This window comes from Corvus cornix, chromosome 3, assembly GCF_000738735.6.
Source record: "Corvus cornix cornix isolate S_Up_H32 chromosome 3, ASM73873v5, whole genome shotgun sequence".
NCBI classification, from domain to species: Eukaryota; Metazoa; Chordata; class Aves; order Passeriformes; family Corvidae; genus Corvus; species Corvus cornix.
This window is the reverse complement of record NC_047056.1, coordinates 16,514,248-16,530,109: the sequence shown is the minus strand read 5'-3', so window position 1 is coordinate 16,530,109 and position 15,862 is coordinate 16,514,248. Positions and strand designations below refer to the sequence as shown.

The 15,862-nt window shown below is 36.7% G+C and overlaps 1 protein-coding gene across 31 annotated transcripts in view; it reads left to right on the top strand.

The window, feature by feature from the left end:
• The window catches only part of NRXN1 (neurexin 1), a 674,580-nt gene that overhangs the window by 64,624 nt on the left and 594,094 nt on the right, over window positions 1-15,862 (top strand). For 23 of the 31 annotated variants that reach the window (XM_039568049.1, XM_039568038.1, XM_039568052.1 and 20 more), the window contains exon 3: window positions 14,195-14,212. The exons of the other annotated variants lie outside the window; for them this stretch is intronic. In XM_039568049.1, coding sequence (XP_039423983.1) covers window positions 14,195-14,212 — 18 coding nt within the window. The remainder of the gene's footprint in view (window positions 1-14,194; window positions 14,213-15,862) is intronic. 31 annotated transcript variants of the gene reach the window in all.

Genomic DNA, 15,862 nt, shown 5'->3' with positions numbered 1-15,862 from the left:
GCAAGTGAGGTAACTTTTATATGTAAACAATACCAAATGAGCGTCACCGCTGCACAATGACTAAACTCTCTGTGCCAACTTCAGCCGTTTCAGCCCAATCCTGTAATCCCATTGCAATGTTCCTGTTGACCTGAAATTTCCACTGGGGCATTTGTCTCACTTCAGAGAAGCATGGCTGCTGTTAGTGCTACAGAGTGAACTTCAGTTTTGCTTTGTACCACTGTCTTCTTCCAGCACGTGTGAAACACTACTCTTCAGTCCTGGAGGAACTGGGACTTAGAAGACATGTGTTCCTACACAGATCAAATCTCTACTCCAGTCTTCACTGGATTTGGCTTACATTATTTATTGTTTGTTACTATAGCTGTTTTCTACAACAGCTTGACAAAGAAGAAATAAATAGCCGACACTTGTATGAGATCTTTTATTTCTAAATGCCTTTGTCCTCTTCTTAAACTCCAAAGTGTATGGAGTTGAATGATGCAACTCTAAGAGAAGAATTCTAATTTTAAATGAGTTTGGGGGGGTCTCAACCAGAGATTCCAACTTGTGTTATGAGGGACTTAAACCAGTCTGCATATATTTGAAGTAGCTCTCTTGTCTCAGTGGAGATTTACATAACCATATCTTCCGTCAGAATCTGCACTTTCCCATTGCATACTCGCTCAAATCAATTTAGATGAAAAATTTATTTGACCTATTTTTACTGTCTCCGATCACATCTAAATATGTATCTAAATATGTGTGTATGTAGGCATCCACAAATAAAACATATGAAGATGGTTTCCCTGTGATAGTAGCAACACCTTCTGTTGATACTGCTTTCGTTTCATCTTCTAAAATACCAGTTTGCACAAAGAGCCTTGACCTAATTTATAATGTGAGCTTGGTGAAGCAACTACACACTAGAGGTGGCACTAAGCTCATTTTAACTACAACATAAACCCAGATCTTGAAAGCTTTGTGGTAACTTCCATTGCACTAAAACCTATTGATTAGAAATGCTTCCCTGGCAGAGAGAGGGGACTGGTGAACTCATTTTGTTCCAGTGATTCATCGTGAGATCTCAATGGAAGTTGCAGATGACAAATAGCAGCACAGCAGGTAAACTATGAGAGCCACGGAGCAATCCAGGTCTTAGCCCAGCTGTATAAATTAATGAAAACATTTCTGTCCGCCTGAATGGTTTCTAAAGAGGATCCCACTGTATGTGATAAGGACTATTCCTGCCCAGTTTTTCTGTTCCACGTATTTTTCTACTAGTATTTTACATGGTTTGAGTATTTAAATTTTACACTTCTCACCAGACTATTTGTTACTGAGGAGGGGAGAAGCACGTAATGTAGGACATTATATAAACAGTATGTCCTTTTTATGTCATTTGATTGTAGTATTTGTTAGGATACATCTTTTACGTGTCTTTTAAATCCATACTGATATCATTTGATGCAGGATGTAAGACAGTAGTAACATCAGCGTTGCTTAAGGGTTGTGCCAATGCCCTAACCAGAAGTGTATTTTAAGAATTTGTCCCACTACAGAAAACAGTGGCAACTCACAGAAAATGCACACTAGATGAAAAGGTATAGTTTTTAATATTGAATGTTGAAACACATTCAAAGTGATAGAAGAAAAACACCTGAGACCTTTATATTCTAAAGTACTTTTGGAGACAAATGGGGTGTGGGGGAGGGTGAGTTGGTTTGTTTTAAAGGAAGTAAAATGAGGTGACTTCTCTCCGTGTATTACAAGCATGTTTTGAGAAATGTGCTTTGAATTTTTTTCTTTTTTTCTAAGAAGAAAATTAGTTACAAACATTAGATGTTCTTCACAATAGACACTTTTGGAATAAGTATGCATTTCAGAAAGCAAGAAGGCACTTGCTATAAGCTGCAAAAAGCAGAATAAGAAAATGGATCAAACACTTTTTAACCTGCGATATAAAGAGCTTTACAATTGAAAATAATTTAAATTATGTTGTTAGTGCCTTTTGTACAGTTTTTATAGTTTTGTTTTGGAACAAGCTATAATTATAGAATCACAGTTCTTTGAACTATTTCCTTTAAACAAAGGAACATACGAAAAAAATCAAAATCCTATTAATTGATGCTCCTTTCTTAAATTCAACACCTTCCTTTTCATTAGTTTTTGTTTTGTTGACTTGTAAGGAGGCTTTTCCTGCAGTTCAATGTGATCCATTTCTGTCCCTTGGCTTGATGTGACATTCTGGAGTTTTGTGTCAGTGAAGTAAAATCTTTTTCCTATGATTAGTGTGAAGATTGTTTCTGTTTTGATATGACTAGTTGAACCATAGCACATCAGTGATTGTTCACTCTGTTGTCTGCATTCATTGCATTTATACACCCTTTACATTGCATAAGGCATTATTATTACATGAATGACTGTTCATATTCTGATGTCGTCTATGTATTCAGAATACACTCATAAAAATTCTACCTCCTTCAAATATGAGTTTCTCTCTTAGTAATACAGAAAGATTCTTTGTTCCGAAAATGTGATTTGAAAAAATATGCCAGAAATGTTTGTGCTTTGTTTGGGAGGTTTGTTAACTTGATTAAGTACATAAGTTATATGATACAGGATCCTTGCTTTCATCATTATAATTCTGTGAATTGCTTAATGGCATAAATACTCTGCTGGAAAGAAATTTTAATTATGGTTTAGATGTAGGAGTTTTTCCACTTTGGGAACCTCAGAATTATTCCTCCTCTTCATGAATTAAAACTAGGAAGCAGATGATTTGTGTGTTCATTTCAATAATGGGCTAACAATCAAACAAGATTTCTGTTATTTGCCAGCATTTACCTTCCAGAGAAGGACTTTTATTGTTGCAAAGTTTGCTTAATCCACTTATTATTAATATTTTGCTTTAAAGGCATAAGAAATACCATTTTATATCATTCTTAAGAAGCAACCTCAAAAGAATGCAATCTAAGAAATACATTCAGATTCACATTTTAATAGATCTATTTATTCGTATTACTCAACCAGTAATATTTGTGTCCCCTGTAGCTCCTTCTATAGCTCTAACATTTAGATGTTTTCAGTAATTTCTTTCTGAGCTCCTATTTGACTCAGTCCCATGAAAGGTCATCACAATGTTCTCCACTGTCCCCTTCATATGTACTGTGGGGCAACACAGAGACAACTTTTTGTGAGGAAAAGTTTTTGTGAGAAGATGTTAGAATTGGTTCTGATAAAGTTTTATACCAGAAATGGTTCTTCGCTAAAGAATCCTATATTTCTTTTTCTTGATGCCATCTTTGTTGTCCTAACCAATTTTCCAGCTGTGAACGAGCTAAAAATGGAAAAGATGCTTTCCCACATTTTCATTGGCAGCGTGCTACTGTGCTGATGTATTATGATACATGAATTACATTACGGCATGACTAAACAAAAAATAACTCACGTGCCATATACTGAAGGAAATGTGGGCTTAGGAAAAAATGTGAAGTGTTTGAAGATGAGCATCGAGGTACATATCTGAGAAATTTCTTTCAGAAAGGCACCAAGGTAATAAGGAAGACTTCAAGAGCTGTCAAAAATGACATTATAGTAGGTGTCTGCTATAGTCCACTTGATCAGGAAGAGCAAGCAGATGAGGCCTACAGATAGGAGGAGCTTCACACTCACAGGCCCTGGTCCTCATGGGGAATGTCAGCCACCATGATGTCTGCTGAGGGGACAACATGGCTGGATATAAGCAACCAGGGAGGCTCCTGGAGTGTATTGGTGGTAACTTCCAGCTCCAAATAAGAGCAGAGCCAATGAGGAGAGGTAGTCTACTGGATCACATACACCAAAAAGGAGGGGCTCTCTCAGAATGTAAAGATCAGGGAAACCTTGTCTGCAGTGACCACGGTGGAGTTCAGGACTCTGAAGACACAGAGGAGAGTGAGAAGAAAGCTCACAACAGTTGCCTTCAAGTTAGTATTTATGGATCACCTCCACAAAATAATAATAAAAAAAGCCTACAAAGGGTAGAAGCAAGGACAGGTGGGGCTGGGAGGAGTACAGAAGCATTGTCTGAGCATTCAAGAGTGAAGTGATGAAAGCCAAAGCCCAAATGGAATTTCATCTGTTCAGAGGTGTCAAAGGCAACAAGAAGGGCTACTATAAGTACATTACTGACAAAAAGACCAGGGAAAATGTGGACCCATTGTCCACTAGAGAGGGGACATGGTGACAGGACACAAAAAAGAATGAGGTCTTGAATGCCTTGTTTTTCTTCAGCCTTTAGTAGCAGAATCCAGCTTCAGGACTCCCAGGTCCCTGAGAAAAAGGGGAAATGGTGGACCAAGGTAGATGTACCCTTGGTGGAAAGGATCAGGTCAGAGAATACTTATGCAAACTGTCCATACCTGAGTCCATGGCACCTGATGGGATGCAACCATGCTGAGGAAACTGTCACCTGTCATTGCGAGGCCACTCAAGATAATCTTTGATCAATCACAGAAGCTGGGAGAAGTTCCAAAGTGGGAAGAGCTCAAATGTCATTTCCATCTTCAAGGAGTGTAAGAAGAAGTACCAGGGAACGACAGGCTGACAAGACTCAGTGTTGTCTGAGAACAAAATGGAGCAGATAATCCTGGAAACCATTAAGGATGAGAAAATCATCAGGAGTTGGCTTCACCAAGGGTAAGTCATGCTTGACCAGCTTCACAAACTTCAACGATGAGTTGACTGACATGGTAGATGAATGTTGTCTACCTGGACTTCAATAAAGACTTTGACACTGTCTCCCATAAGATTCCCATAGGGACAGGTCAGCTTACCCAGAGAGATGGTGGGGTTTCCAACACAGGATATATTCCAGAGCCATCTGAGCATGACCCTGGTCAACCAGCTGTAGGCAACCCTGCCTGCATGCACAGGGAGGTTGGACAACATGATCTACAGAGGCCTTTTCTACCTTAATCATTGTGTGATTCTGTGCTACTGATTAACTCGTAGGAAGAGAAGAACTAGCTGTCTTGGATTAATTTCTATTAACCCCAGATACTGGACTATTTTGAAATATTTACTGCTATCTACTACCACTAGAAATTTTATTTGTGCAGTTTTGAGATGGGAACACTCATAGATGATAAATCAGTGCAGCTCACCCTAATACCATGGGTTGCAAAAGCACGTCAGGTACAATTTCTCCTTCTCAGAGCCACCTTTTTCACCTATACTAAACCAATGCCTGTTATGTCACTTAGGAGTGTTATAAAAGTTACAATATATATCCTCATGCCAAGAAAATAACTTTAACCAATTCATATCAAAGTGATTAATGAAAATTAAGAACAGCTCTAAAGCACCTCACTGATTGCAATGTGTGTAAGTACTCTGGACACATGGAAGCTCAATCCAGGCATTCACGTGGCTAAAAAAAAAAAATAAAATCATCCTTTTGCAGCTTCTGTAAAATCTATGGAATGAAGAGATGTATCAGTCTTACTTTAGCTAAGGATAACCAGATTTTAAGTGAAGAAATGTTGATTTTTTTAAATTTTAAAATTACTTGTAATTAGATTAATTGTCATTATCTATAACAAGTAATTAATCAGAATAACATTCAGTGTTAGCATTGAAATGCTTGTAGACTAATAAAGGAGAAAATTAAGTTCATTTAAAAAAAATAAAGATATCTATTTTGTTCACTTGCAGTCACAGATAGCTATGATTAAATTTTAATTTGATGTCAAATTAAGAACTTGGTTACCATATGCTGACTTCCAGGGTACAGCTCTACTCACTTCAGAGGAAATTCCCATTTAAATGAGGAGAAGGTTTGTTCTATACCATTCTAATGTCTTCCAAAGGCAGCTTCAGCTCAGTTCACATCCACAAAATGAATCTCAGTAGTAGCCAAGAAAATTTTATGGTGGCTAGCTGAAGAACTATACAACAAAATGATTTAGAATATTGGTACTCTATTTTTAATTGTGTACAGTGTGTCTTCTACATTTTTAGCTGCTAACTCTCAAGAACACTTCATACCAAATCATCTTCAGCCGTCTGTGTCAAAGTCATGGCATCAGGATAGCACATAAACATTCCTCTCTTTTTTTATAAAGACAGTGTGTGAATACAAAAATATGGCTGACTTTGCATGCAGTCCTGTTAATTTTGGTGTTGTACCAGTCTGGGAAGGCACAAGTATCCAGATACAGAGTCAGGGCCTGATAGAATATCTCAGATAGGCAAAATGTGCAGTCATATGTCTTCACTCTTTAGTAAGTGCTATAAACGAGAAATGCTATATTTGCACAGTCGAGATTGTGTAAGTGTAGATAGCTGCCAGTACACTGTTCAATACAAAAGCAGTAGAAAAGTTTTAGGAAGCATTGTGTAAAAATATATCCCTCTCATGGACAAAACCCACGACCTCTTCTCCTTTGAGCGTCCTGCTCATGTTATCCACTGGATCATCACCTCCGTAAAGCTGCCATCCAGTTGGAAAATTACTTCTGCCATTCAGTCACTGCACAGCATTTTTGCTCACTGTCAGCTCAGCTAATCCTATTCTATTAATGGGTCTAAGACACCAGTTTTTGCTGAAAGGATGATTGGAGAGGGATTTGATTTCTTCTGATAGTAACTGGGGCCTGATTTTGCAGTCTCTTGGATAGCCGTAATTGACTGCACAAAGCACAGTGCAATAAGGAAATGTTGGGCATATTTCTACTCTCATATACCTCAAAACAAGCACAAGTAATCCTGAAAAATCTTTATTCCTCATTTCACAACTGTTTATTAAAAAAGGTGTTGAAATATGTTACATCATGAATTTATCAAATTAATTTCGAAATAGGTATTCTTAAAATAGAAATACCTGTATCACCCCACATTGCTTTCATAGAACATAATCTGTACTTGACATTGCTCTCTGCCAGCCAGAAGAGTTAATTCTGTATGAAAGCTTTTGATAGGAATAGCCTGAAAATATATTTTCATGCCATTCACCCAGCAGGGTGAAACTGAGGAAAATCCAAAGGAATAAAAATAATGCCAGGAAGAAAAGAGGAGTTGTAAAGTGAACCATATACAGTCAGTTTGTAGTTCTAGCCAGTCTGTTCATTCTCTGTGATAGGAAATAAGGCCTCTAGTGATTACATGGAAGAAGTCCTAATGCACAAAGCAAGGTAAAATGTGTAAATCCCAGAGATTTTCAGTGGAAATTGAATGTGTCAGATCCAGAGAGATAGTTCCCAAGGATAAATGGGAAAAGAGCAGCAGTTCTTAAAGCATATCTGGTCACTGAGTAAAATACATAGATTTACATTGTGTTTCATTTCCTATTTATGCATGGAAATTAAACCACTGAGGAGGGAATGTGTTTAGTTGATTCACCTTCACATATGCAAATGATTTATTTCTCTTTTCATTACCTCTATTAATGTTACTAAATTCAATTATTAAAATAAAGTTGGTCCCTGGTTGCAGTTACTACAGCCATGACACAGACCCAGCAATGCTTGTCCCAGTGACTGATGAAAATTTCTTTAAAGAATTGATGTATTGTAGGCAAGTCATAAGTATAGTAAATATGAGAGTAGCAAGACCCATTTTGGAGAAAAAAAAAACATTTAATGAGGTGGGGAAATATGGCCAAAGTAAAATTGCTTGGGATTGTAATACAATTTAAAAGGCAGTAACTTTTATATATGATCTCTCCCCTGAGACTGTTGAAGTTTGTATGGTAAAAACTATTAAGAGAAGAGAACAAGTATATTTCCAAAATTTCAGTTCCAGGAAGCAATTGAGAAAAAGGAGATGTAAGTATCAAAGATGTGCTTATTTGTTAACTTCCGTGGCTCCAAGGACACGAAATCCTATTCAGATGTGTAATATCTAAAAATATGTAACAATAGAATCATCATAGATTAATAGCATTAAACTAAAGCAATGTTGAATGTATTCATGTTTGATACACTTGTTATGATAAGCGTTAGAAAAGTGATAAATCTGCACAGGAATGAAATAACACAGAAAAAATATTGCCTCAGAAAGAGTAGTGATTTAATTACGTCTTGATTTGGATTCTGTTTTTCATCTGTTTCTCAGATAACTGGAGAAGATATTAAAAAATATAACAGGTGGTAGAAGTAAATTGTGGCTGGGGGTATTGTCCTGTTGTGAACCACAGGGAAAATAGGAATTTGTCTGAATTGTTTTTTTCACTCATTATATTTGAGTTCTTCATGGGAAATATTTCTCAGTGAAATCTTTTTGTAAATGATGCAGAGATTGGTTCTGAGAAAACAATTTATTTGAACACTTTTGTGTTTAACAGGGTGTCAAAGTATTTGCTGCTGTTTATGCTTGGTTTCTGTTCTCATTTAACTAGAGAAAATGCATAGATTCATAGGAGTTCTGGCCAGAATGTACCACAGTGAAAATGCTAACCTAACCTCCTAAATGGCAAAAGGCAGAATCTCTTCCAGTGATTCCTATAATGCAGCCCTACAAAAAGCAATGATTGATATACAGTGTCTGTTAGAGAAAGCCTCTCTCTAAAGAGTTCAGGGAAGAATTTCCAAGAATTGCCAATGCTTATTTTATCTTTATTGAATATTTTGTCTTCTTTTCAGTTTGAACTTTTCTGACTTTTGATCACAGTCTTTGTCTGATTGAAAGGACTTCCAGCTATCAGGAACTTTTGATAGTTATAGACTGCATTCAGACACCTCTTAATCTTACCTTGAGTATATTCTACAGATTGAGCATCTTAGGGCTTTCTTTGTAAGACATTGTTGCTGAGTTTTCTTAGGGTTTTAATGACATGAATGACTCTGGGGAAAGTTTTTTTCTGAAACCTCTCTCATTTGTTATTTTCTTTTAAATACATGACACTGGAACTAAACACAGTAAAGATTTTAGTTATGCCACAAAAAATAATGCCATATTCTATTTCTATTCATTATTTCTTTGCTTGTGCACTCAAAACTTGCACTGCCCCCCTTACTTGCTGCTTCACACTTGGAGCTCATCTACAGTAGCTTAACTCAAGTGATCTTGTCATTATTTCATTTTCAAAGCACTTGGGATACTGTCCAGAAAAATGGCCTCACTTAGAATAAATTCATGGATGTTACTGGGATTTACAGAAGCGTACTGAATTTGTGCTGATGGCTTTGTCTTGTAAAAAGCTGTTAAAAACACCTAATTGTGCCCTAATGATCCTCATTTGGCAGAAAGTCTTGTCCTTATTTTCAGTCAAGGCAGGCTGTTAGTGTTCCTGACAGGATCTCGCCTTTCTTTCCAGAAAAGAAGGGATCCTCAAAGAGACATAGGTAGAGAATGAAACTAGAATGGGGCCAAACTCCTGTTATTCTGAAATTTCTCCTTTCCACCCAAAAAATATCAATAAAGTCTCCTTCATATTTCTACCAACTGCACTGCAAAGTCCTCTGACTGGGTCTGTCCAAAGCTGTGTGGAGACTTGGATGGGCTGTACATTGATCTCAGACCTAATGAAGCCATGTGGAAATGTAGGAACTCCCAGGCCCTCTTCCCTAGATTCTGGTAGATTCATAGATTTTGTGTAAGAATTGCAACAGGTTTGGGAAATACTGTTTCCCTATTTACTCAAAACGCAAGAAGACGGCAACAAAATCAGAGTTCTGTACTAGGTGTCTGTATATTCCATTTCTAATTATTCATAATTGCAGTCAATAATGGCAATCAATATGTGCAGTGCATTTTTCAAAAGTACATTTCTAAGAAATGCAAATAATCCTAATGGAATTTGTGAGATACACAGCATTGAGAAGATCAATGCTCATGACCATGGATATTCAATATATTGCTTTAGTTCGTCATTATTGACTATATGACTGTTCAGGCTTTATAACATACTTCATATTTTCATAACCTTTGCAAATATTTTGTTTAGAACACCATGTCAATAAAACCAATTTCTCTACCAATCTGAGAAAGGGGACAAGCTAAATTACACTATCCAAGAAACGCTGAGAACAGTTCCACAGATAAATCTCCCCCTTGAAATGATATTTCTGAGTACAGTTTTTTTTTTTGTAGATAAATTTAGAGAGAAGAGTGATTATGCATTATTCTTTGAGAAAACAAAATTTTGTATCTTAAACTTCTAGCCATCAATTTTGTTGCAAGACACCTTCTTAATATAGCTTTATTTCAGGCTATTTCACCACTTGTCATACTTCTGAATCCCTTTTGAAATTTCATAGAATATGTCTGTGGTATGTTGTATCCTTCCTTTCTGGAATGTGATTGTGAATCACAATTGTCAAGAGAAAAAAAAAAACGCTATAAAAATATAGCCACTGCTAATATGCTATTTCTTATAGTGTTGTTTCTGGTTTTGTAATTTCAAAATACTAATGTACTGTTTCTTCTGTCATGAAAATACAGTTCTTACATAATTGTGTGGTAAAGGTGTAAATACTCTAGCAGATGAAAAAAATGTAATAGCAGAAATAACCACTAAACATAGAAAGAGTCAGGTTTTGTTGGGTTTTTTTAAATCAAGGTTTCCATGAAGAATTACGAAATATTAAAATGATTCTTTAATTAGTAAAAATGTACTGTAAAAATATTATTCACATTTTCATATCCCTAAAACACAGTGATATGCTAAAATAATTATAATTGGTTGTGCTTTTGCTGCAAAAAAAATATGGAGCAAAACCTGCTCTCAGTTCAGCAGGGACAGCCTGAGACACTTTCTCTGGAGATAATAAGCCAGACTCACAGCCTGTGTGAGTTGTATAGTTCCTCTGATTTCAACTGTGTCATAACAGATTTAAATCAACTCAGTATTTGGCTCAATATGAACAGGCAACAGATTACACATGTAGCACTGAGAGCAGACTTTGGCTGGAGGAATTAGGCTGCAAACACAGAAAGTAGCAGGGCAATTGATTTTGTTGGTGGTGGGCATGGGGAAAGGTCTGAAATAAGAATTTGCCATGGATAAGAATCCTCTAGTTCTTCAAGTGAGGAGCTCGGGGCAAAGTGAAAAGTAGAAGAGTCCCCACATCTCTTTGAAGTCAGAATGCTGAAGAGAAAGTCACCTGTTTTCATGGTGAAAAGTCGTTGGTACAATCAGCTGGTGCAGAGAAGGAAGGAGCTGCTCTGTGCCACTGCCTGCAGCATTTGGACCTGGCATTTTGGGTCCTGAAAACCTTGAGTTCCACTGTTGTCAAGAGCTACTCAGTAGACTGTAAGGTCCCTTAGAGTGGATGCATATAAATGTGGGTAAATTCTGACTGTGTGTGGCTAAATCATCAGCAGTGACAGAAATGCGTAGTACGGCTCTACTCTCCTCCAGCTACAGAAATTTTACACCAATGCAACTCTAATGACATAAATACAGTTACTCCTGATTTAAATGAGGAAAATTTTGTTCCCTCTGAACTGCAACTTGATTGTATACATAGCTTTCAAAGAGTTTCCCTTTTTCCTTTTTTTTTCTTCTTTTTTTTCCTTTTTTTTTTCCTTTTTTTTTTGTTTTGTTTGAAGAGTGGCTGGAGTAAGCAAAATGAATAAAAAGCAAGGCTAGAATTTGGGCCTTCTGGCTTCTTAGATTCTGCTTAGACGAACAGACTATGACAAGAAAATGGGAATCAGGAAAGCCAAATGAAGTGCTAGTGATATGGAAATATATCATCCATCACAAACAAACTACCTTAATTAAAGAAAAGTGCTCAACACTAATCTAATGTAAAAGCCTTGTAAAGTACCATAAAGAAGCTGAATTAATTTTTTTCTTAGATTGCAAAACTGTTTAAGATGGTTTAACTTACCATGACAAAAACCTGTGGAGGAATGAATTTTCATTGCTGTTTACTAGTGCATAGGGGTTTGGCTATATACACTGTTAATTCACAGAGTAGGAATTCGACTTTTTTCCATTTTATTTAATTCAAAATGTTTTGACAGCTTAACTTGCTATCACTTAAAAGTTTAATCAATCAGACATTTAGGGGAAGCTGCTCAGCTAGTATGAATCTTTCTGGTGAAAGTCATCAAAAAAGGCATACCAATTATTGCTAAGATAGAATTTTTACTCATGATAGAAAACAAAATATGCTAAACCCTGTAGCCAAATGAGTTTAACCATCTAATGCTGCCTATGATGTCATTTTCAGAACCCTTTTCTTTGACTCTGACATCATGAGGAACTGAACAGGCCTGTCAGCAAGTTTATATGCTGGTTTTAAAAAATCATGTTAAGCTAAGCATGGCCACCAAAAAGGACGCCATGACAGTGTTGATATTGCAATATATCAACACTGTGATAACCAGAATTAGATGAAAGAGCCTGCAGTTATACTACAACTGAAATAACTAATTCATTTTTCATTGAGTTTGGCTGTTTGGTTTTTTTTTTTACTTAAAGGAAGGAAATTACTGTATGCAGTTAAAGGTAGAAGGCTTTTCCAGAAAAGTTTTGCTAAGAGCTGCTATTTCTAATAGCCCAAACATCACCCTAATTTACGTCGAGTATAGAACATAACATCTGTATCTTGTGAAACTGGGTGTTCTGCATTTTCTCAGTGAATTTTATTCTATTTCTTGATTTAGGGTGTGTGAATGGAAAAGGTGAATTATAATATCTTAACTGTAGAACTAAAAACTGAGAAACTTAAACCCCTATTATTCATCATTTATAGCATTTATTATTTTTAAAGTGGTAAGATTTTCAAATTATTTGTTGGAATACTGTCTAGTTTTGATGACCTTTTTCAGTGCCTCCTGGAATTGACTTATAAAGGCTTTTCACTATGACAAGTGACACATTCTGGGAGGAAATGACTGTGCTTAAAAATATCATTAAGCCCAGTTCTGTGTAACTCATTTTCTTATTCTTTTATTGGATTACAATATATCAAAATTAGTTTAGTTTCATGGTCACATGAAAAGGCTTTATTCCTATGGGATGACTCCATGCAAAATGACCCATAATTGCAGAACTGGCCCTCAGTTTGCACTGGCTTCTGTGTGCTTCCTCCCTGGGAAGCATTGGGGGAGAAAACATAAACTGCAGCAAGGGGTTTCCCAGGCAGTCAGACTGCTGTGTTGTCGCCCTTCCCCGTCTCTTCGTTGGTTCCACACCGTCCATCTCCTTGACTTCTGTGATGGTTTTCCTTCATTATTTTACCTCTCCCATTTTCTCTCTCCTATCCTCTCCTCAGTCATGATCATAATGGGTAGCAGAGAAATACTCCCTCAAAATCACCTTCCCAGTGGAGCAGTTGAGGGCTATAGATGCTAACATGAGTGTTGGGACACCAAGCCTCTTTCTCAGCTTTAAATTCTGTCCACTTCATTAGCAATTTTTAGTCCCCTTTTGCTTTGTAAGCTTTGGGAGAACCTTCTTTCTTGTGCCCCATATTGATGGCTGGGTTGGGGATGAAAGAACAAATTTTGCTTGTTGATGGCAGCCTTTCCTTCGTGAAATTTTCCTTAGGCAAAATTCCTTTTGTGATAATCTGGGGGCAGAACCCATCCTTGGCACTGCTGTGGCCTTTGCTGTCTGTACCAGGCAGAGAATTGATTTTTTACAGTGTGCAAGTTTCTTATGCTGACCAATTCTGTAGGACATGATCCAACAATTCTGAGTTATTCCACCCAGTTTAAGCGCCATTTTTTTCCCTGCTGGATTTGGAGATTTGACCCAATGACCAGAGTGCCTCACTAATGACTGCAGGATCAGCCATGCTGCCTGTGGTAACATCTTCTCAGCATATTCAAGAATTTAAGTTTTCTTAACTTTAAAATCATCTACTTCATCATCCAGGAGAATTCAGAATGGGAAAGTAGAACCAAATGAACTTAGAATCCCTATCACAAATGACTGGTGGCTTTAAAATATAGTTACAAAAGTCTTACAAGAAGAGCCTCTGATTAATAACTAACAATAATAATAATTGCATGTACAAAGAGCTGCAGTAAATCCTGTACAATTTTTTGCACTTTGGAAAGAGTATTGTTTTGTTTCATATCACATGCATTTTGTTAAGTAGAGGAAACACTGCTTCCCTGGTGCTTTTGTTTTTCCCTCTGGATTGTAGCAATGGAGCACTTGCATGTTGTGTTTGATGCCTTGCATGATAAAGACATGCAATGGCAAGTTCCAGTCTGCATGCTGCTTAATGAATGTTTTCCTTTTCTCTCCTTCCCTGTTATGTGCTTACAGAAGACAACTATGTGGAAGGTGGGTGCTTTCTACCTTATTTTCCTAAGCTCTTGTTTTTCCCTTCTGTTCAGTGGGGTTTTTTCTCCTTCTGCTTAATGTTATAAAAGTACACATACCAGTCAGTACGGTAAGTTGTATTTTTTCCCCCATAAAGGCAGAAAAGTTTATTAAATAAATGTGATTTCTTTTTTCATACAGAACTCAAGCAAAGCTCCTTGGCTTTTTGCTCTAATTCCAGAATATCCCCACTGAAACAAAAGGATTTGTACTTGTATGACTGATATCATATCCAAAATCTTTCTGGAGGTTTGCAGGACTGATTTCTTCTCATGTTCTGTATGAAAAACACTTCAAGAAACTATTTCTCTCATCAATGTGGAGCCTAAATCCTCCCAATAAGATAGTAATGCATGTTAAATTCACATCTTTTAATTGCTTAGGAAAATGGAAAGCGCTTTTCTCTTTAATACCACAAACCTTGCTTACTATTACATCCTTTACAGCACAAAGCTTTAGGAAAAAAGGTTTTCTGTCTAACTTTTTAGCATAATGCACTTGCCTTTTGGACATTGTGAAAGAGGAAGCATGTGATTTTAATAATTATGTTGGTATGTAATTAAATCCCTTTAAAGAAAGTATGGCATAGGGCAGTGGAAACTAAGGCACAATGCCATCTATCCTGAGCAGTGGTAAGTAAGTCTATTAGCTGGTAAAACATGCAAGTATATGATAGTTTTAAAGCCTTTTTGCTTTTAAGCCAAAAAGTGCAGGTGCTTTTTTATGTACAAATGTTTTTAAAAGTCTCTCTGGGGTGAATCTTTGCTGGATAAATGATTATCTATTGGAAAAAAAAATAGTTTACCTATCTAAACTGAAAAATTGCTTTCATTTTACTTCCTTCCAATATTTTAAAAACTATTTTAAAAGCAGGGGCTTTGTAAAGTAACTCACATGCAAAGTGACTGCCCTGGAATGACTCTGACCCAGGGTGCTCATGTGAGCCACTCTGGGGCCTGAGTTCATTCAGGTTTCAAGCCACCATGGGCCACTGCCTGCCTGTTCTGAGGTGGTTTTCTCAAGCCTAGAAGAGCTGGTGCTTCATTCCTCTATGCTGCTGTATTCAAGGATGAAGATAGGTGCTCAGGTTTAACACATAGATGATGCTGTGCAATTTTATTAATATGTATGTTATCCCAAGGAGAAAGAAAATTCAAACAATTCTGGTGCTTTACTTGTGTGCACTTTCATGCTCGTACACGTCAATAAAATTTCATTTTCATTGTGAGATAAAAATGTATTCAACAACACTGGGATAGAAATTCTAGCTGAAAAACACAAAAGCCTAGAAATAACTACCTAATCTTGCATTTGATCTGTGCATAAAACTCTTAGTGGTGTCAACATGAGTCTCAAAATTTGAATTAGGTTCAGTACAACTAGATAAGGAGGTTCAATTGCATTTCACATATTCATTTATGCACAGCAGTACAAGATAAAACCTGGATAACAGTTAATCCAGACTTTACCTGAATCTAATTCTTCAAATTGCAACCTTAAATTTATTCCAACACAGGTTTGGGTACTTATGCATACATTAAAGTTACAAAGCATGAATATGTAAAGAATGGAAGCACAGAATGGTGTATCCAAAGCACAACTTGAAAACTG